This window comes from Halyomorpha halys, unplaced genomic scaffold (genome assembly GCF_000696795.3).
Source record: "Halyomorpha halys isolate HHAL.00 unplaced genomic scaffold, Hhal_1.1 Scaffold2351.1, whole genome shotgun sequence".
NCBI lineage: Eukaryota > Metazoa > Arthropoda > Insecta > Hemiptera > Pentatomidae > Halyomorpha > Halyomorpha halys.
This window is the reverse complement of record NW_027116459.1, coordinates 139,140-160,813: the sequence shown is the minus strand read 5'-3', so window position 1 is coordinate 160,813 and position 21,674 is coordinate 139,140. Positions and strand designations below refer to the sequence as shown.

The 21,674-nt window shown below is 29.7% G+C and overlaps 1 protein-coding gene across 1 annotated transcript in view; it reads left to right on the top strand.

The window, feature by feature from the left end:
• LOC106691434 (uncharacterized) overlaps positions 1 to 21,448 on the top strand; it is a 52,577-nt gene extending 31,129 nt beyond the window's left edge. Inside the window, exons 4-6 of the mRNA XM_014437202.3 lie at positions 3,183 to 3,251; positions 8,303 to 8,398; positions 16,347 to 21,448. Coding sequence (XP_014292688.1) covers positions 3,183 to 3,251; positions 8,303 to 8,398; positions 16,347 to 16,474 — 293 coding nt within the window. The 3' untranslated portion in view covers positions 16,475 to 21,448. The remainder of the gene's footprint in view (positions 1 to 3,182; positions 3,252 to 8,302; positions 8,399 to 16,346) is intronic.
• The last annotated feature ends 226 nt before the right edge of the window (positions 21,449 to 21,674 follow it).

Here is a 21,674-nt window from a genome sequence, read left to right as displayed (position 1 = left end):
TATCCAGTAAATACAAATAAAGTGTTGTACAATAACATTGAATGACTTGTAGGCGACACATCTACTAGTATTAATATCCAGTGAATACAAATAAAGTTTTGTAGAACAACATTGAATGACTTGTAGGAGACAAACCTACTGGTATTAATATCCAGTAAATACAAATAAAGTGTTGTAAAATAACATTGAATGACTTGTAGGAGACACACCTACTAGTACAAATCCAAAGAGTTTTATTTTAAAAAGCCCCTGGTCCATCTTTTAACCTGAAAGCTCGAAAGTTTATCAGCAACAGATTAAAAAGTAAAGTTAGTAATTGATGGGTTTGTGTGGGAATGTAGTTTATAATAGAAGGATAGGTTTATATGGGCGAATGAGAAAAATTCCTTCCTTCTCAATTTTTAATAAATTAAATATAATGTATATTATATAATATATACTATATATTATATAGTATTTTGGAAGAAGATAGTTGACTGTATAAAGTCAATTGTAGGAAGATGGTCAGGGTGACGGTCAATAAAGGTACAAAATAGTTAAAAACTATTTATTGTTAACCGATGTTTAAGAGAAAAACTTTCTCAATTCAGGAAACTAATCTACGTTCTTTCCTTTCTTTTTGAACTGTAGTTCGAAAACGACCTGACGTATTACTACAAAATCGATAAAATATACATTTAAATATAGAGATATTAATAGAGACAGAATGTGGTCAGAAGTAGTAAATAACCCCTTTAAACTACTACAAGTAAAATAAGGTATCACTAAATGGAATACTCGTATAATCAATTCAACAAGAGAGAAAATAATCTTAATTTTAAATAATGATTAAGATTAATAATTAACAAGCCGGTTAGGAACTGGCCTTTATACATTTTCCCATTGCTACCTGCGTAATGTACATCCCTGTTCTGTCTGACCCAATGTGTACCAGAATCGACATTGGTCATGTAGTGTGGAAGATAAATCATTGGCAATGAACGTCAAATGGCCATGTGTCACGGCGAACATTGTAAGCAAATACTTACATATACCTCTGTATATTGTACAGAACTCCAGCGTTACCTTAATTGAAACAACTACTTGTGTCAGTTGCGGTATCAATAAAATAATCTACTCTAACTATATCCTACTCGAATGACATCATTATTTGTATCTGAAAATAACGTTCATAAATACAATTTTAAAGCAGTTTGTCAAAATTCATGAATTAGTAATAACGGTATGAGAACAGATGTAAGGATAACAATAAATAAATACAAATAATATCACTTTGATATAAATAGAAAGATTACTAAATCTCAGAATTGTTGTTTTACTTTTTTCACCTATAGTAATCGGATCTAATTTTCGATGTGCAGTTTTCAACGGATCAATCCGTTTTAGAGTCTATGAAAAAGAATTGTTGGCTATTGGTCTATCTGTCTATTGTGCCAGTATTATCTCTTGAATGGGTGGGCCGATTTTATTGATTATTTTTTTCAACCTTAATATTATATTTCATTTATACATATTTATATTATATTCATTTATATATCATTTTCATTCGGGCATTTGAAAATAAATTTAATTCTCTACAAAAAAAAAGTTCAATTCGGACCAGAGGTAGGAAAGATGTATGTTGAATTTAGTTTATTTTATTAAAAATTATATTGCTCAGTTTGCTCTTAGGTTAATTTTTTGAATAATTAGAAATCTATAATAATAAGAAATCTTTCGGAGTTCTGTGAGTGGACACTATAAATATTTTTATTTAATTCAAAAAACCAATTTGGTTTCTATATCCCTACTATCTAATGCAGCATGCTCAGTAATGCAGTAATCCTCAAGGGCGTAGCCAGGATCAAAACTAGAGGGGGCAACCATAGTCATTCAGATTGTAACGTTTCCTCACGGAAAAGGAAATAAAACCTATAATTGTCGTGGTGCTTTATTAGCTATTAAAATTTAAATTTCCTTCAAAAAAATTATTTTTTATTAAATTAATATTTTTTTTTCACTTCTAGGAGTGGCTGACCACTCTTGCCCCCCCCCCCGCAGGGTATGCCCATGGTATTGCTCACAATACATTTAAAGAATAAATCAAAATATATATATCCTATCGAAAAAAAAGAGATTTAACATTTATTGAGAGCCATAATGGTGACTGTTAAGTTATAATAAATTGATATGAGTACGACATATCTTCTGTCACCATATAATTCGCTCAGACACTTCCCTACCCCCCTAACGACTCCTCAAGTCCTGGATATAAAAAAGTTTATTGGAGGTGTTATAAAGCTGACTATCGATTCCCTAACATAATTGGCTATCCCCCACTTCCTGCTTATTTCTTCCACTTCGGAGGTCATCCTCCTTATCTCGTAGCATCCTCTTTCCTCTCTCTGGTTTTAAATATTAAAGAAGCGCGGCCCAGCTCTTTTTACACATCCCGAATGATGAAGCAGAGCAAAACAGTAGAATTTTAAGGACCTATTAATTAACAGTGAAAACATAATATTTCTATTACAACTACTCTCTGAGTGACGAAGTCAAATTCGCCCTCGGAAGGTCATGCCGAAGAAGTAGAAGTCAAAAATGATTTCTCTAATAATCCATGTCTTAGATTTCAGCTTTCCAAATGGATAATTAGGGTCATTTAACAAGAATGAGTGAAATCTCTTTTACTACATTTGAAATGCATTATAAGAGGGAAATGAGGAAACGGATACACAACGAACGGAAATTGGATTGAATCTGCTGTCTGATGATGGATTAAGTACATTAATGACATTAATAAGTATATTAATGACGTTTATGTAGTAAAGAAGCAGTGGATATGTGACTGAATTCGATTTCAGGAATATCTTCTATTTATTGTTCGGGATTACAGTGGAAGTACATAAACACTTTAGTTCAACCCTACAAGTTACAACATAGGCCTAAGAAAGTTACACTGAATACTTATATGTATATCAATTAAGTAAGAAAAAATATTTATTAAAATTAAATTCTTACAGCATAGCAATCATAAAAATGGCATACATGTTAAATATAATCCTGTATTTTGATGTTTTCATATATATTTTCCCTAGATTACTATTACTTAAATATTTGCAATTAAAATATAAAATGTATGATTTTCATTTAGTTTTGGCCTCCCAATAGTATCATCCAACTATACCTCTTTATTTGTTTTTCAGAATTACCTGCACCTTCAACAACAACTACCCTGGCTCCCAGTACGACAGAAGCGTCTAAGAAGAAAAAAGGTATTTATAAAAAGGCTCCATAAGGCTTGTCTGAATTCTAACAGCTTTTGTTAGGCATTAACATTAATTGGTGGCCATATGTATATGCAAAGCTAACTAACTAAGCTTTATGCTCAATTAACGATATTTCCAAAATCGAATTTGTTAACATTTTTATATGCTATATCAATGTTCGATATTTATTGCTAATGCTAAAGTAATATCGGCTTGCTAAAGAGCATAAAAGCTATTCTTGATGAATTAATCCTCGTCAGAATGTTAGAAAAAGAATAATAATATTTTATTTATTGCAGAAGTTGTGTAATAATTATTTTCTCTTCATTGTGTTTTCTCATTCCTCTTGATTGGATTACACGTTCAAAATTCTTGCTTTTGTCGTAATATATTGCTTATCATAATTAAATTTATTTCCTTTTAAGTTTTTGAAAAGACTTTTTTTTCAGAGATCAAGATCAAAAACGTTTTTGTTCAAAACTTCACCTTTCCGTTTTTATGTTATTATATTATTCGCAAACCCTATTTTTTTTTTACTAACTATATACAAATGACTGACCATATGTTAATTTGAAAGAGATAGTGAGGGCTGCGATCAAGAAGAATAAAAATCTGGCGGTCAGTGCAAGGTATCACATAACATTCTTCACATACGTCCCTACATTTTAAGTAGATTGTTAGATCTCAGAATAGATTGTCAGAAGTTATCTCTTTTTTTGTGATTTCCAAAAAAAAATCTATGGACCAGGGCAGACAAAAATTATGAACAAAAAATTGTATTTTCTTGGTGCTATTCGGTTTTTAAAGGTTTCTCGAGGTGGAAATAACGTGCCAGAAATACAACACTTTAACAAAAGATAAGGCAGTGGTAAGCCATCGGGAAAAATCGATGGTCTCGGTTTTTTATTTTAAAAATTCCTTCATTTATTAATAAAATTATTTAATATTTTATATTTATTCATTGCTTAGTATTGATAACAATGAGAAACGTTTAATTTTTTCAAATAAACAAAACTAAAGGTATATGTACCAGGGATGATTTTTTAATAAATTGTCATTTAAGTCCTGTTAAACTATTCCAATAGGGAGCAGACCTCTAGTACTAATGACCTCTTAATTTCCAAAGTTTAATCAAAATTCTAAAAAAAGTAAAAAATCGATAATATAAACTAGCACTTTACTTTAATCAAAAACGTTTATATCACACCCCAGGCATATACACGTCTTAAGTTTGTAATTTTAGTTTTGTCTTCCTTTTCATTTTGAAATAGGCTGTTTACACAAACCATTTTGCGAAACTTGGCTATTTGGACTCTAGGGATCTCAAACCGTATATTTCAGTAAAAAACTCGAATTCGAATATTTTACTATTGCAATACTTACCCTTATTATATATTTCAGATATAGGTAAATTAAAGTAAAAATAGTTTTCATCTATTTCTTAATCAATAAATTTCATGTATACCTATTTTTGTTCTTCTCATTGCAGCCCCGAAGTTCTTCTTCAAAATATTTTTTAATGCGCGTACTTAACCTACCAAACACGGGCTTCATAATTACTAAATGATAGCATATATAGCTAGTAATATGCTTTCAGCTCATCATACCACATCTATGCAGTTACACCGAATTACTTTTTAAGCAATTAACAAAAATCTTAGATACTTCTGAAAATATACAACTTTCATATTCTATCACATCATTGATATACTAAAATTAGTATAGAATGGTTTTTTTAACTCATTATTAAACTAGTTTGCTAGTTAAACTAACTGGGATTCATCAGGGGAAAATATCGTCTTATTTAATTAATTTTTCAGAAGAAGGTTTCTCTGAGGAGGATGTGATATTATCGCTAAAACGTTCAAATATATATACTAAACACTAATCTATTTTTTATTATGAGCCGAAGGCAAGAAAGATAAAAAATAATGTTTCATGTAAGTAAATTTTCCTTTTATGGGAGATTTTCTCGTTCATGACTAGCATCATTACTAGGAAGAATAACTTTATTGAAATATTTCGGTATGTTTTCTTCAGCATTAATTATGTAAGGAATTCACTCACACCATGGTTTGTGAAATCCTTTCATGTTAAGCCTTTGGTACCCAACGATCCTTGGTTGTAATAACTTAATATCAAGCTGTCATATTAACAGTTGAGTAAAGTTCCTGCTTCTACAATTCAGTAAAAGTCATAAATCACACAGTGTCCGAATACCTTGCTCAGATTACACTCACAAGACGCCTCTATATGTAATTTACAGCAGCAGAAATAAACTAATGGAATTTAAACTTCTCGCATATATTACGTGTTGGTCCGGAACTTGTTAATTAGTTTTTAGGGTTTCGCTAACTTTTTGCTCATCGTGTCAACAACGCCAATTTCTGTTTGCCACAATTCGACATCCTTTCTACTCATCTGCTTAATAGTAATTCAACATAGCTACTGATTTTTTTTTATAAAATATGTTGAACGGATTAAAGCAAATCTATTAAAAGTTAAGCATAATAGGAAATATGAGTTGAATTTTTTTGAAAAGCTGTTTCAGATACCTTACCCATAAATTATTTCAAGCCAAGATTATAAAATTTAGATGATTAAAAAGAAATATTGAATTTTGCAAAATAATCGGCTCTTAAACTTTTATTCCCAGTGGGTTGATTCTTCTCAATGCGAACCTATGTCCTAACTTAAAATATATATTTTATACTTAAGATAGATATCAGCAGATTCATACTGCAATTCTTCTTTATAGTTTTAATATTGGAACAGAAATAACGCTTTTTGCTTTTGCAAATCGTATAAATTATATCTCCACCTTATGCTATGAATTCCCCATCACTAGCCTTGTGCCTGAGAGCATGGCTAACCGCAGAGACATGTCAATGATATCCTGCCTGCAGAAGCAAACCGACTGACGGGGACCGAGGATAGATAATGAGCTGAAAGTGAAGAAGGAGACAAGACAACCCCGTAATTGACAAGGCGAAACGACAGGCGTCACTGGAGCGTCTCATACATATGAAGTTGAATCGAGGCCTTCTATATCTGCTATCCTTCATGGATACTTAATATCGGAATGGCTCACTTTCTAGGCAAATATTTCTTACTACAAAATTTCTATTCTGTATGGACCTCAAAAGAATATCGTTGGCTTACAAGTGAAACACATTACGTCAAGATTTTATGGTTTTGAGTCATTTGGTTTTTCCAGTCCAAAATATTAAAAAGATCAAACTCCAAAGAATTTTTTAATATCATAAAAATCTGCTCATAAAAAGTGAGATTACTGTTTCCACAACAAATATCCATATCAAATATCTCAAAACTTCAATTTTTGACTTAGTGTATTTGAAGAACTTCGTCTCGAGAATTTCCAATCGACAATAATTTTGCTAATGAAAATTTGAAGGTGTAGATCACTCACTAATAATTTCAACAGATTTATTACCATTTGTACGCAAATGGTGCGATAAGTTAACAAAATCAAAGAGCAAAATCGTTTGAGAATATAAAGAAATTGAACTTACAAACAGTATGATTCTTTCCTCTTTTTTTTCGTCTGCTTGCAAATCGCCATAAACCTAAAAATCGTTTAAGGTTTTTGGTGATTTATACCTTTAGAAGGCAAATGATTTCATTTGTAAACCAAAGATATTTAGAAATACTTTAACAACGAAAAATACAAAAAAGAAATGCAAGAGTTCCAAAATCTTTAAGGTAGCATATTAGTTATACGGAGTCCACTTACCTCTTAACCTAAAAATAGTTGGACTGTTAATTAATTGCTAGACACATACATGTCTTCAAAATAACTTTGAAATAGATTAGTGCTGTTCGAGATGTTATTGTGTTCATGGACAAGTTTCTGTTCTCCGAAGTCAAAATTGTGTAATCAATTAGTGTGAACTTGGTTTGTGACGTTCAGATGATTCTCAAACGTTTTAAAAAAGCGAAACACGAAGCCATAAATAGAATGTTCAAGACATGATTGTTAATCCCTTTTTGTATTTCGAAAATTTTTACATGAAACTTCATAGATCTCAGTTATAATGAATGATGTTTTTTTTTGTAACGAAGTCGACTTTGTAATTTCTTCCAGTTTTTCTCTAGAGCACTAAACTTAAGAATTTCCAATTAACAAACATTTTTTTAATGAAAATCTAAATTTGAACGCCCTGACCACCCACAGACAATTAAAAGGTTTTTTTACCATTTGTGAGCAAATGGAGCAATAAATTAAAGAACAAATCCCAAATATGCAGGAAAATCGAACTTTCAATTCCATTCTTTCCTTTTTTTTTTTCGTTTGATTGGAAATCGATATAAACCATAAAAATCGTTTGAGGTTTTTGGTAATTCATACTTTTAGAAGAAATAGTATTGGGAAAATCACTGATCTAAATTTTTTTTAAATTTGATTTTCAAGAAAACCATTCATTAACATTATGTTTCCATTAGAATGCAAGAGTTAAGAGTGCGGAATAAGAATTGGAAAATGTAATAAGGGTGACTTTTCAACAAAATAAGTTTTGTTACCTATTACTAAGCCCTACCTAGTTTCATTTTGGAATCCACAAAATTCACTGAAAAATAGAGAGTATCAATCATTACTTAAACATCCTGGTGTTTAAAGAATTATTATAACCCACTTATTAAATCCCCACACTCAATATCTTAAACTTTGTTAAGCAGTATTCGTACAATATTCTTTTTATAATTAAAAAAAAATTAAGAAACTTTTAAGGAACGGAAGATTAAGGACTATAAAAACAACATGTATTTTGTTGTAAACTAAAAATAACTTAAACAATAAAATTGAGAATCTGATAATCCGGAATTTTCACAACACTATTGCGCATTTTTAATTAGCATAACTACGGCTCTCACATTTACAGATTATTAATTTACGGGATAATATATTCACAATGAATAATCCAAAGCGTACAATTGCACTCTCAGTTGATAAAAAAAAAACGATGAATTGAAACTAAAAAATGAAAATAGGCAATCCATAAAATATTTGTTGTTATAACATTTATTATTTTATTCAGGAAAAAATAGAGGAAAACATTGGAAACCAAGGCTGGCAGAAAATCAAATTTTGGAAGAAGAAGACAGTTTCGACGTAGAGGAGTGGAGAGGTACAGGTATTTATCTTCAATTGTCTTTGATGGTATACAAGTTTGCATCAGTCAATATTGGTATGACAAACGGTTTATATGTAGCAGTTCTCTGTAGATGAACAGATTTTGATGAACAGAAATGGTTTTATCTTGATCGAAAAATCTATATAACAGATTCATATATAGCTAAAAACTGATATAAATATCTGAGATTAGCAACTTCAAAGATTATTGTCCTTTCTGATTCTCGGTATTTCTTAAATATTTACTTGTTTCTTGACGATTTTGGTACTTTACACTGAACGGCAGTCTCATTGAAATATTAGGATCCTTTAAAAAAAAAAAAAAGTATTGAGGCTAACAGAGGAAAGCTTTTTTTTCTAATATAAATGCAGTAAACATAGCAGCCTTTTTCCAGTAAAAAAATTTATCGATAAGAAATTGAATAAGATTTTTTTTTTCTTTGTACCTATCATCAATTATTCTTGGGTAAGCAAAAGAATGTGTGTTAAATATCGTCTAAATAAACTCTAACAATTCTTTTTCTTGGAAACAACAATCTTGGGCTTGAGGTTTTGCAATTCGACTTGTTTCGTTCGCTTCACATTCTAAAAAATAATTTAATAACTTTATTATATTCTTATCAAGAAACTCGTGGTGCCTAGTAATATAACAACAAATGCTTTCAACCATAAATTTATCCGGCGGGGAGGATTGCATTTTCTTTTTGTGTTATGATCTCCTCTCGTGAGATTGTGACATGTCGTACATCGACCAACCTACTCACTTTAATTGTCTCTTTATATTCCACTGCTGGATTTAACCCTTGTCTTGGAGTTAGTAACAACGCGCCTACCAATGAAGTAGATTACCTTGAAGTACATTTGTGTGACCGTCTTACCTGGAATCACTAAATATCAACTAATTGACCCTAACCTACGCAAGGTTTGTCATACTTTATCCACTCGTTAATAGAAAATCGTGATTAAAACCAGTTAAAACCATTCTTGTCTATAAAACAATAATAAGGTCATAACTAAAGTACAGTTGTGGAATCTGGGACAAGGTCAGCGTGTACAAAATGAAAAAAATTACAATCAATTCAAAACAAGGTCCCAATTATCGCAGTCGATGCCCCTTGGATTAGTAATAAATATTCAATTACAACACGCACTACAATTAATGTGGCAGTAATGTATGGTCAATCGTTTGTCAAGAAACAATATACAAAATTCCTTTTTTTTGGATTGGGCTAGACACGCTGAAGGCAGGGGTCACATTGACACAGGTACCGGGGACACAAGAACGGATAGGGACTACTCAACTTGAGTAACAAAATACTTGTGGAATACTTTTATTTTTATTTATAAAGTAGTAAAAACAAAAGGATATAGGAATTTAATTTATATAGCAAATCGTCCAATTTGAAATTTTTATGGCATTTAAAGGACGTTAAAATATACCATACTTCACAAATTAAACCCACAATTAGAATTTGAGATATTATCCAATGTATATTTAATTGTTTAAATAAATGTATGTGACTTCTTATCACCTCTAGATTCTGCAAATATATTGCACGTTACTGTTACCATCGGAATGTAAAAATGATCTTCATTCCAATGCTGCTAAAACTCTTAAATTCGGTCAAAGTACACAGGAGTAATAGAGTTTTGACTAGAAAAAAGATTTATTTTGGAAAAAGCGCAAAAAATCCACTTTCTAGAGATATAATGTGAGAGGAAATGGGTAAAAATAAAACATGTTTCCGATGACGATTACAAGGCCATACTACATTAGAAAAATCGATTCTTCACAAAACTAAAATTTAAAAATTCTAGTTGAAGATGGGGCATTTTCTTCCTAAAGCATCTACAAATTTCATGCGGTTATTTATAGGGTATTCACTAACACAAACCGTTTTGAGCATAACATAAAAATTAACAGGAGTGAACAAAACTGTACAGACTAATCCCTTCCGAGCGACGAGACTATCTAGAAGGCTGGAAGGCAGACAGTACGTGGAGCACTTGAATCCTCTGCTGCCTGGGTAATCCGGAGGCCTCCCTAAGCCGCTATGAGACGGTTACAAATGACTCTGCCCTTGTCATAGTTAAACGTCAGGATTAATTTAAACTTGAAGCAATTGAGGAAAGTTAATAATCCCTTGTTCACTGTTGCACACTGGCAAGATTAGCATTTAGAACTAGCTACACTCACCTATCTTCTCTATGATGGATTAGTCATCAACCAAATAACTAGCTTGGCCCGTAACTGAGGCCTAGCTTGGGTAATGGATGACTAATAATAGCTGATAAAATTTCGATAATAAGTAAATAAATTTGATGCGGTGCGCGTATCTCACAACTTACACTCATCAGCCCACTTTCATTTAAAATTACTCCTCCCTGGTCTCAGAACAAATATTTCACTCTTATTCACTGTGACATCTTAATGACTCACAGTAACACACATGAAATTTTGTGAGATTTAATTAACTGGACTATAATTAGAGGTCCCTCTAATTTTTATCAAAAACTGAAATTGGACATTTTTCAAGATCGCAAATCTTCCTCTTGCTACACCTTCCATAAATAGTTGAGTTGAAGTTAAAAAGATTTAGTTTAAAAGATACAAAGACAGCCATTGCATTTTCTATCATGGTTTAAACGGACCAACACCCGTTATTGTTCCATTTCTCGAGTGAAAAACTGCTTCTGGTTTTTTATTGTACATATAATCACACAGAGAAATTTGATTTTTTACTTTTTATAACAATTATAGGTATAAATACCTATCTATTAAATCAAAAGAAACATGACTAAGAAATCAAAGAGACGTTAATTGGACGTAGGGATAAAATAAAAATCTAATTTCTCTAGTATATGATCCGATGCTTTTAAATAATTTCAATGCTACTGCTGGTACATAACACCTTGCTGACCAAGCACGTACAGAGCTGGGTACACCGCGTGTTTACTATATCATTCTGTACCAAGAGCTCTCTTCAAAGAAATAGTTGTTGCTTACTTGCACAACAGGGCCCTAAAACTGTAAGTGAGCTAGAATCTTCTGCAATTTACTGATCTGACATATTTGTTGGCTTCGATTTTCCTCCAGTTATATACCAAAAATGGATCTGGCTTCGGTAAGATATAACGACCCACTATGGTTGGGGTGAATACCTTACCCTGCGAATACCATTAACGAACCAAATACTTTCATAAAATACGCTCAAATTAATGAAGATCAGCTTGTTTCTTATCAGCGTCCAAAATTCTGAGACTATACTACACAGAGACCAGTACATTATTGATGTTTAGTTCTATTGATTGGAAGATCAGTCTACTTTTTAAATTCGTATAAGGCAGAGATCCCTAAACTGAGTACCGTAAGTGTATCCCGGATCACTTTGGCAATGATAAATGAGCAATGATAACGTCATCATCTCCTTGTCTACAATAAGTTTTCAACACGTGAGCCCCTTAGTAATTAATGCATAATTTAAAAATATCCAGTACACTATTTGTACTGAACCTAAGTACCTAAACAAAACCTTCATAGGTAGCTATAGTGGTACTTTTATTTATTTATTTTTTTAAGGGGGCATAGGTATTAGTGGTTTTCAATTAAAAAATATTATATCAAATTGCCTTTGATATTTTGTGTTTTATTACGCATTCCAACACTTAATTTGGACTGTTTGTAATTATTTTTCTACATATTGAAAAGTTTTAAGGATAATTGTACCAAAACATTTTTTTTATGTCCTACAGAGTGCCGCGAAATTATTTTTAGCCCAACAAGGGTGTTACAAAAGTTTTCTAGTTTAACAAGGATACTATGGATATAAGATGTTCGGGAACGACTATACAAGACACTATTTTGCAGTACTGAAAAAACAAATTCACGGTCAAAAATAATCAATTGGTAAAAAAACGGGTTTATTTAATGTAAGATAAAGCAATAAAAAGAATATTTCACTTTTTAACAATTAAAATAGGTTTTTGAAAACTCTTTGGACAACAAAATTTTGCCAATGGTTCTCTTGCAAAAAGTACTACTATATTTTGTAAACCGAACTACCTGTTTTTTTTAAATTAAATATTGGAAGACAATCAATATTTTTTATTTAGTATATCTTTTTCGTTATACTGAGTTTGTTATGACAAAAATTCGCAGATTACACTATGCTTTTGGTTATCAGAATCAAAGATTATTAATTTATCAAGGTAAATTGATAATTAAAAAAAAGTTTTGTATGATCCGTGTAGAGTTTATTAATTTAAATCTAGTTCATTTTCCAACGGATAAAGAAAAAAAATACTCAATATGGATTAAATATCATAATACCCTAAGGTAGTAAAATAAAATAGAATTACCGTCGGGCTTATCTAATCCCCACAAACAAAATGATATAATCGAGAGAAAAAGAAATATAATCCTGAAGCCTCCGTGTTACCTAACTATAGCCCAATATCGTCTTTCGCGTAGAGCGAATATTTTTTTTTTTTTAAATTCAGTAAAATTACTTTGTCTCGTGTTTCTTGTCAACATTTCGAGGTGTTGGAAATTTTATTATTTTGTAATAGGCTTGAACAGAATATAAATTTTCTTCTCAATAAATCATTCTATATTTTAAAGCCATGTAAATTGTATTATGTAATTTTTTAATTATATACGATGATTTCAAGTTCATATGTTTGTCTCCACATTTCGTTTAGCTGCTTTCAGAGGCCTACAGAGATGCTCAGTCTTTTTTTCCCCAATAAAGGGATTTTATAATAAAAAATGTGGAAGGGATATTTGCAGCTGTAGCACATTGTAGGGTCTTCAATTCACTAAAGGATAAAATATTGGTTAAAACTTGCAGAGTATGCTTAAATAGAGTAAACGGAACCCTGACTTCATAACTACAAATTGAAGAGTAAATATAATTTACGGTTTAGATTTAACCCCAGAATTCTGGCCCCCTGGCCCGTTAAAACAAGAACCTCTAAAGTTACAGTGAAATTCCGTTCAATAGCCATTAATAAACCTTGGAACATCTGTATTTTTTTAAAGTTAAATCCTTTAAATTTTTTTCTTTCCGACTGTTATTTTCCTTAAAAAGTCATAATTCGTAAAGCAAAATTGTCTTTAGCTTAAGAGATGAGCATGCATAAATATAATTATCCATTATACAGAATCAAACAGATTTATTTATTTTTAATCTTAATCTATAGATTAATTTTCCTCAATTTGATTTTTTTTTAATGTAACTTATTTACAAGACTTATTGTTTATTGTGATTTATTGCTTATTGAGATATATTTATTAATTTTTATTAGATTTATTTATTTTAACATACCACTCGTAATTTCAAAGTTCTGTCGGTTTCACGTTTCTAATGTTTGTAAACCGTTCTATAATTTTATTTTTAACAAAAATCCCTAGTTCTTAATGAACAAAAGATAAAAAATCAGCAAAAATAATTTCTATTGTTTTTAAAATTAAATTTAATAGAATCCTACTTTAGTTATTACATTCTTTACCACATTATAAGTCAATTCATTTTCAGTATTTGATTTAATTCGTGCAGACTAAACTTATTTCATATCTTGGCTAGGCTTAATATAATGGTCAGTGTGTGTGTCCGTGGTCCGTTTGTTTTTCCTTAAAGACATAAAACTCTTAGGTTTTAATTAATTATTAATGAATAATATTAATTTTTTAATCCATATAAATAATAAAACATATAATTATTAATTGTAAAGCTTGTTTCCCAAAAACTAAATTAATGAAAAATTGATATGGAACTACCCAGAACTACACTGCAAAAATGATAATTTAACATAATTATAATTCATTATTAATCTTACCCAAAAAGCTTACTTATAAACATTTGTTATAATAAATAATTATTCGTTCAAATGATGAAGTTAGCTTTGAAGTTCTTCAAATTTAACAATACTTTCTAAATATAAATTAATTGAATTCCGTGTTACATATTTATTATATAGTCTAAGTTAATGTTAATGTATGTGCTACGTTAATTACTCTGCTTTTACTAACCATTGCTTGTGATATTGTCTATATTAACCCAGATTCATTAAAATTTGCTCTAATCTATTATAACAAATCTTCATTTTTTATCTAACTAATTTATTTTAGGAATTACATTTCTTTCATAATCATAAGGTATGCGTAAGATAAAGGTCGGTTATTAGCAATTATAGTAAAATATTCAATCAAAATATTATCGACAGTATAACTTTTTATTTGTTTTTCATTACTTTATATGCTATTTTACAATTTTGTTATTCAATGAAGCCTATCAAGAAGTTATTGCCTACAGTAGAATGCGGCCAGAGCTTAATTTGCATCTAATTCATTATTCTCTACAAACCTAATTTAGATTACTTTTTTTTCATGGTGGCATAAAAAAGATTACGTAAATGTTTAAGTTATTGTATTCCATTAATTAATACTAAATTTTTAATTAAAATTTCATATGTTTGTCTGATTTAGATGGGTTACTATATGAACAGTTTTTGTATCTCGTAATCAGGATTAAAGTTGCTATCTTCTCATTATCACTGACATAATAACAAAATGGCTTGTAATATTGAAAGGAGTGTCATACCAATTCATCAAAGTCTGTTTCTAATAACTATTTATGAGTGGTAAGAATTGTTTAAGAATTTTTTTTTTTTTATCTCAACAATATTTAATTTGCACCTGTAAATCTATTACAATCAGGAAATGAGCTGTACTATTCAGGCATGGAATGGGTTGGCATGAGGGAGACAGCACCCAGTTTTGGGTGCATCCTTCTGTCGTTCAAGTAAATTATTTGTCTACACTAGGAGGTCCCTCATCCAACTCCTCTTCAGCCTGCACCGAATTTCGTCAGGTTTAAGAATTTTAGCAAGAAATTATTGTTACGTTAATAACGCTAGGAGCTTTTCTTTTAACCTTGCATTACCTATTTAGCTATACTACTTAGCTTCTGCCATTTCTTAGAGCTATTTTTCCTATTATTAGTAGAATATTATTTTTTATTTACTTCTAATTGTATTGTTACTATATTCTTTTATAAGTAACCATTAAAACTGTTGGATTGGTGAAGTCGACTGCATTACAAATAAATTTATCAATATACTTCTTGTACCTGCGTAAAAACGTTTTAAAAAATATTAATTAAGGTGGATTTTCCAACTTTATAATGTTAAAAAATATTTTTTTACATTTTGACATCAAAGAATGTCAGTTGCAAAATAATAATTTTCGTAAACAAAATTTAAATTATGAATTAATTTCAGAAAAGTTTTTATTTATCTGCAAGATTATTTTATCCCACAGTACAGTCAGGCAACGTTGAAGTGTAAGGTACGTTTTAATAAATATAAAATATTTTCAAATCAGATATTTTATTTTTACTACTAATTTGTAACTTTTATTTGTCCATTTTATATAACGACTTCTGGTTTTCATACAAACAATCAGCATAGATAAAATAATTTGGTTTGCTAATGGATTTTAATTGGAGCTACTTTTTTTTTTTAACTTTCAATCAATTTTTTTTCTGAAAATGTCATCATTAACGCAAAGTTAAATTTATGAATAATGACGAGTTCTTAGTTTTTAAAAAATTAAGTAGATCAAACAAAACGAGGTAACTTTATATATTTAATTTTAATCTTTACAATGTTGGATGGAATATTTTTCAAATCGTTTTAAAGAGAAACGAAGTCTTCAAAGAAATAAAGACAATTTTGAGGCTTTAGAGCTAGATTGAAGCTATTGCATATTCTTGAACTACATTCTATAATGAAAATCTACGAAATCGATTCACTTCTTACGTGTCGACTCTCAGACACATCATCTTTGTTATTTCTGTACTCAATCCTAAGCCACTAAATTTCTCGACTTGACCAATCCACAGTACGAAACGATACTTCCCGAACCGAGTACATAAATCTGCTTTCAGACGGGGAAGACTACACATTGCCTACTCTAGGTGCACCCGGAGAAGCTGCCGAACGTGGTGGAGCCAACATGAGGGCTGGGACTGCACCTCTCCTCTGCGTCCTCTCTGCCTCCCTAGCCTTCAGGTGATACCTTCTCAACTCTCTATCTCGTCTCAAGAGCTTCTAATCTTCCACAACATCACATAATATAAAACTGTTATCTATAATAATTACCAACTTAATATATATGTATATTGTAATAACTAACTCTTTTTTTTTTTAATTATAAAATAAGCGGTTTCAAATGGATGTGTAATATAAACCCAAAAGTGTACCATAGAGAAAGGACATGTAGATATTAGTAGCCATTTTTAGAGCCGAAGACACGGCTCTGCGCTGTACAGCTAAAACCGCTTTTGACTAACTCCTCCGTGGCAAAGGGCGTTTTCCTCTCTCAGCTTTATTTTATTTTAATTATATCTACAAACCCACAAAAAATGTTTTAAAAAAAAAAAGATCTGTCGAGAAGGTTTAAATATAGAATATGTTTTAGTCTCTCAATGCTGGGCGATCCTATTTAATTTTATATTAAATAATTATGGTAAAAAATATCTATTAATTGAAATAACTCATAAGTCAAAATATTTATAAAATGTTTCTTTTATTTTTAAATTAAATCATTTATAATATCACTATCGAAAACCAAATATATATTTTAGATAATAATTTATATTACTTTATATATATATTAACTTTTTGGGTTTCTATAATATTGAGTGGTTAATTCTAAAAACTCTCAACTACCTTCTTTACCCAAAGTAAAGTTCTAACTGTATCTTGAATCTTGATACATTTAATGACTAATGGTCTTTTTTTGGATCCCAAAACACACAACAGATAATATATACATTAAACTTCAAGATTCAATCATAATTTTACTTAAGACAAAAATATATAGTTACATAAAAATGTATTAAGATTGCAATATCCTGTTATAATATTTTCTTTCTAAGGAATACGTTGTTTACAAAAATATTAAGGCCGTGTAATCCTTTATCAGTTTTTTTGTTTTTAACGTATTTTGTAGATATTGAGGTTGATTATAAGATTATTGAGAATTCTAATCACCAATATCAAATTAATATACTCTTTTCTTTTTTTTTTAATATGTATTAAAAATTCTTCTGGCTAATAATATATTAGATTACGGAATCTTTCATTACCAAATAATTATCCATGGTATCGAAAGAATCTAGAAAGTTGAAAAAAATCAATAGGAGACCTAAATATGAACAGCATTTAAGCAACGAACGTTCCCGAAAATAATAATCGATTACTAACAGAAATAAAACATTTCAATTAAGAATCGGCTCTCAAGGACAATAATTATTAACAACATTAATTTTATACGTTCATAAAAATATAAATTTTGATTTAGTTTATTTTATTTCACGAAAAATGATGTTTAAAGCAAGCATTTTTGAACATATTTAGGGATTCTATTCTAGTACTTGTTTTCAATAACGGAATAAAGTAAAAGATTAATTAATGAATACAATAGTCAAATTAAAATACTGTTAAATAAATATAAATTAGTTACGAGTACTAATTTAACTACGTATGAGTATTAATTTAACTACGACAGTTACTTCTGGTAATTGTCGATCATCAGTACTGATTAAAATATTTTATAGACATTACTAAGAGTTAATTTTGAATATTTTATCAATAGGAGTCATTTTAGATGAGGTATTTATAGTTGACCGTACATTCGATATGAACAGAAGGGGGTAAGGTCCATAATGATACGCAAAGAAGTAAAACGTATTTTATTTGTGCCGGCGTTTCGACCTGAATTTCAGGCCTCCATATAGGCTGGAAATATTTCTTTTTTTTCATTAAGTCATTTTTGGTATAATAATTAGGTCATTTTTGATTTAATAATTGAGTCATTTTTGATTTAAATTAGACGCATGAGATTATTAAAATTCGCTCCCTTTGGGTGGAACACAATCTAACCAACATATAAAGGCCACTTCTGGCTAAATAAATAAAACAGTTAATGGAGCCGGGACCAATCAGCGCAGACATCGGCTGACTCACCGTCCATTACCCGACTGCCAAGTGTCAACACCGCCCCCTATGTTTTTATTTAATATATAACTCACTCTCGACTTTCTACCCCACCATACTCTCCTTTATTTGCTTATACACAGAACCACTTGATTGAGTGTTCAATCATTTTGTCATCATCGTTAAGGGATCGCAGGTACGTTTATCGTACTTGGAAACATATTTCTTCTATTGGCTAGCGGACGGCTCAGTTGCTAATGAACTAAATTACCAAAAAGAATCTAACCTCAAGAACATTAAGCATTTTCAATTTTAGTATACCTGGATTAGCTCTGGGACAGGGCTCCCCACCTTGAGTATCCTTAAAATATATTAATTGTGATCTTGATCCTTTTATGGTTTGAAAGGAAAACCTGGGGGTTGAGCTTGAGATTCACCACATCATCTCCTAATGTAACTGTTCCAGGCCCTCCGTATTATACGTTACAGCGTACATTTATTTGTTATCCTGCTAATTTACGTTATTTACTTAAATAATACGATATTATTTATTTCTCAATTTCTCTACCATTTATATACAAAGAATATTTTAATTGAGCCATTTTTACCTTAAATTTAGCTTATTAAATATGATTCTGGATTCAAATCGAGCATAAAATGAAGCCTAAGAATAAATTTGAAAAGTATCCCAATATTCCAAGTTTAATACGATAAATAAAAAAAATATTGATGTTAAAAATTGGGGTTCACACAAGCGAGAACTCTCACATTAGACGTGTTTCCTTCTTCTCTATAATTCTATAAATATGTAATTAATTGGATTCCAATTTGTTTAGTATATGTACCACCGAAGCTAGTACGAAGCGGTTCCTAGGCCAATATTGTAACTCCCCTTATGTGCTTTCAGCGAACCCAGCCCAACCCCCATTTATAATGCCATATGGCAAAGAAAGGGCACCAGTTACATGTTTATATACTTATTAGGTATATATTAATATTGTTTTATATATATACAATAAAGCAAGTAAGAAAAAAAAATTAATTGTGTATTGAAGATTTCATGTGAAAAAATTAATGATATGAACGATTTTTTAAAAATAAAATTAATCTAAATATATTAAGAAAAATATAGAACGGTATTTCATGTATCAATAATCACCTATTACATCTTTTTTTTTAATTTCTACCTACCAGTCAGTCAAGTCTAATTTGTCCGAGGTCCAGTTTTTTTTTTTTAACCATAACTTAAATAATTTAATACCCCATTTATTTTTTAAAAATAAACTTTAAAGCTATAAAAATAGATGTTTATTATAAATAGAAAATAATTGTTTAGTACTATTTATAAAATATACAAATTGGAATTAATTTAAGATTACTTTTTGGGCAAGGATTTAGAACTAGTATATCTTCTGTTTATACAAATATATTGTACTTGTATCTATTTTCTACAGAAGGGTACGAAAAAAATAAAAATACTTTTTGGAAATATAAAAAATTATTGTCTATATATATTTTTAATAATTTAATATTTATTTATGTAATATTTATATCATTTATGATTTAATGTTAATATTTAGAATATCGCTCAGCATTGAGATACTTCATCAAATGGGTTTTTTAGTCTGATCTGGGTCTGACCTGTTTTCGGTTAAGTTCTTTAAAGAACTAGTAACAAAAATATTTTTTTTATTTTATGTTTATTTATTTATTTTAACGTTTTGATATTGTTCCTGAGCTTAAGCAAAAATATATTCTACCTTCATATCTTTTTTATACATATGAATATATTCAATCAGTTACTCTGTACTCAGTAACCTGCCATAGATATTCGCTTTTCCTAAGAGGTCTTTGAGCCGAAGAGGACTCGAACGCTGACAGAGATAACGCATTAAGACCTCGCTAAATTAGAACAAGCCCTTGCCTCACCTTGGCAGTCTGGGATTTCCCCCTAAATTGCGGGTTCATCTCAGTATTTGTGTAACTATGTACATAACAAACTGTAAATGAATTGTGATATAACATTTGTTTCAACAGTTTCCATGCTTCTTTTAATATACGGCTATTTTTGTATGTGACTTGACGCTTATGTTTAAATGGTGTACGTCTCGATTTTTGGAAAAAAAATGTATAGAAGGGACATATATATAAATAAATAGATAATATATATAAGATAAATTATTGGCTTCATGTTTTCAATAATATTAATCAACGAAAAATAAATAATTAAGGATTTAAACGAACAGCATGACACCTTTCCCATGAGATGTCTAGTGAGGATATGATGGGTGCTAAATTATATTATTATTTACTAATTCAATCAACCCCTGAAATGATTGATAAAACTTTAGGAATTTTAAAGAAACTAGTGCATCTTAAAGAATTTTTCTTTTGAAAAAAACAAACTTAAATTTTTTTTAATGGTGATGCTTAAAAAAAAAGTTTATCTCAAAATAGCACCCTGGAAACACATTAAACTTTTAGAAATCATTAGTTTAAGAGTTAATAATAAAATGTAATTTTATTTCAGTAGATTAACAAATCTACTGACAAGAGTCAGAAGGCAATGTGTATTTTACAGGTAATTTTATCGTGATATATTTTTTCATTAAACTATCATTTTATTTTATTAAATACAGTTTTTTAAACATGGTATTGTTAAAAAAAATCTAAATAAGAAATTAGAAAAATGAATTTAAAGAGTATTTCGAACAGCTATTAGATTTTCTGTTATTTTCGAGAAAACATCTTGTGTAAAAAAAAAATTGATTCTAGATTAGAAATTTTTCGTGATATAAATTTTTTATGTTTGGCTTGTTTCTTTATTTATACCTATTACTGAGAACTAATCGATCTCTACTCTGATTTAACACCCACTGTACCCCAACCAAAATGTAAATATAATAAATGTTAATAAAAAGAATATATAGTATAATTAATTATTATGATATGGTTGTATGAAATAATAATATATAGGCTTTGAAAATGTTTAGTGTTTGCTGTAACTATTGTAAGAGGGCATAAATAAAATTAATATGTTGATTTACAATTATTCTAATTTTCTTTTTATTCCCTAATAAAATCTCAATAAGCTTTATTTTGAATTTTTCATATATAGTGATTTCCTGTTATATTTTAATGCCGATGTGAGACTGTTCTGCAAGATTTGTAAGTATCAAAAATAAATTCTAAGAATATCATTGTTCTTTACTTTTTACTCAGCAATAATATAGCTTATATCATAAGAAATATTACATTAAATTAGTAACATTCCT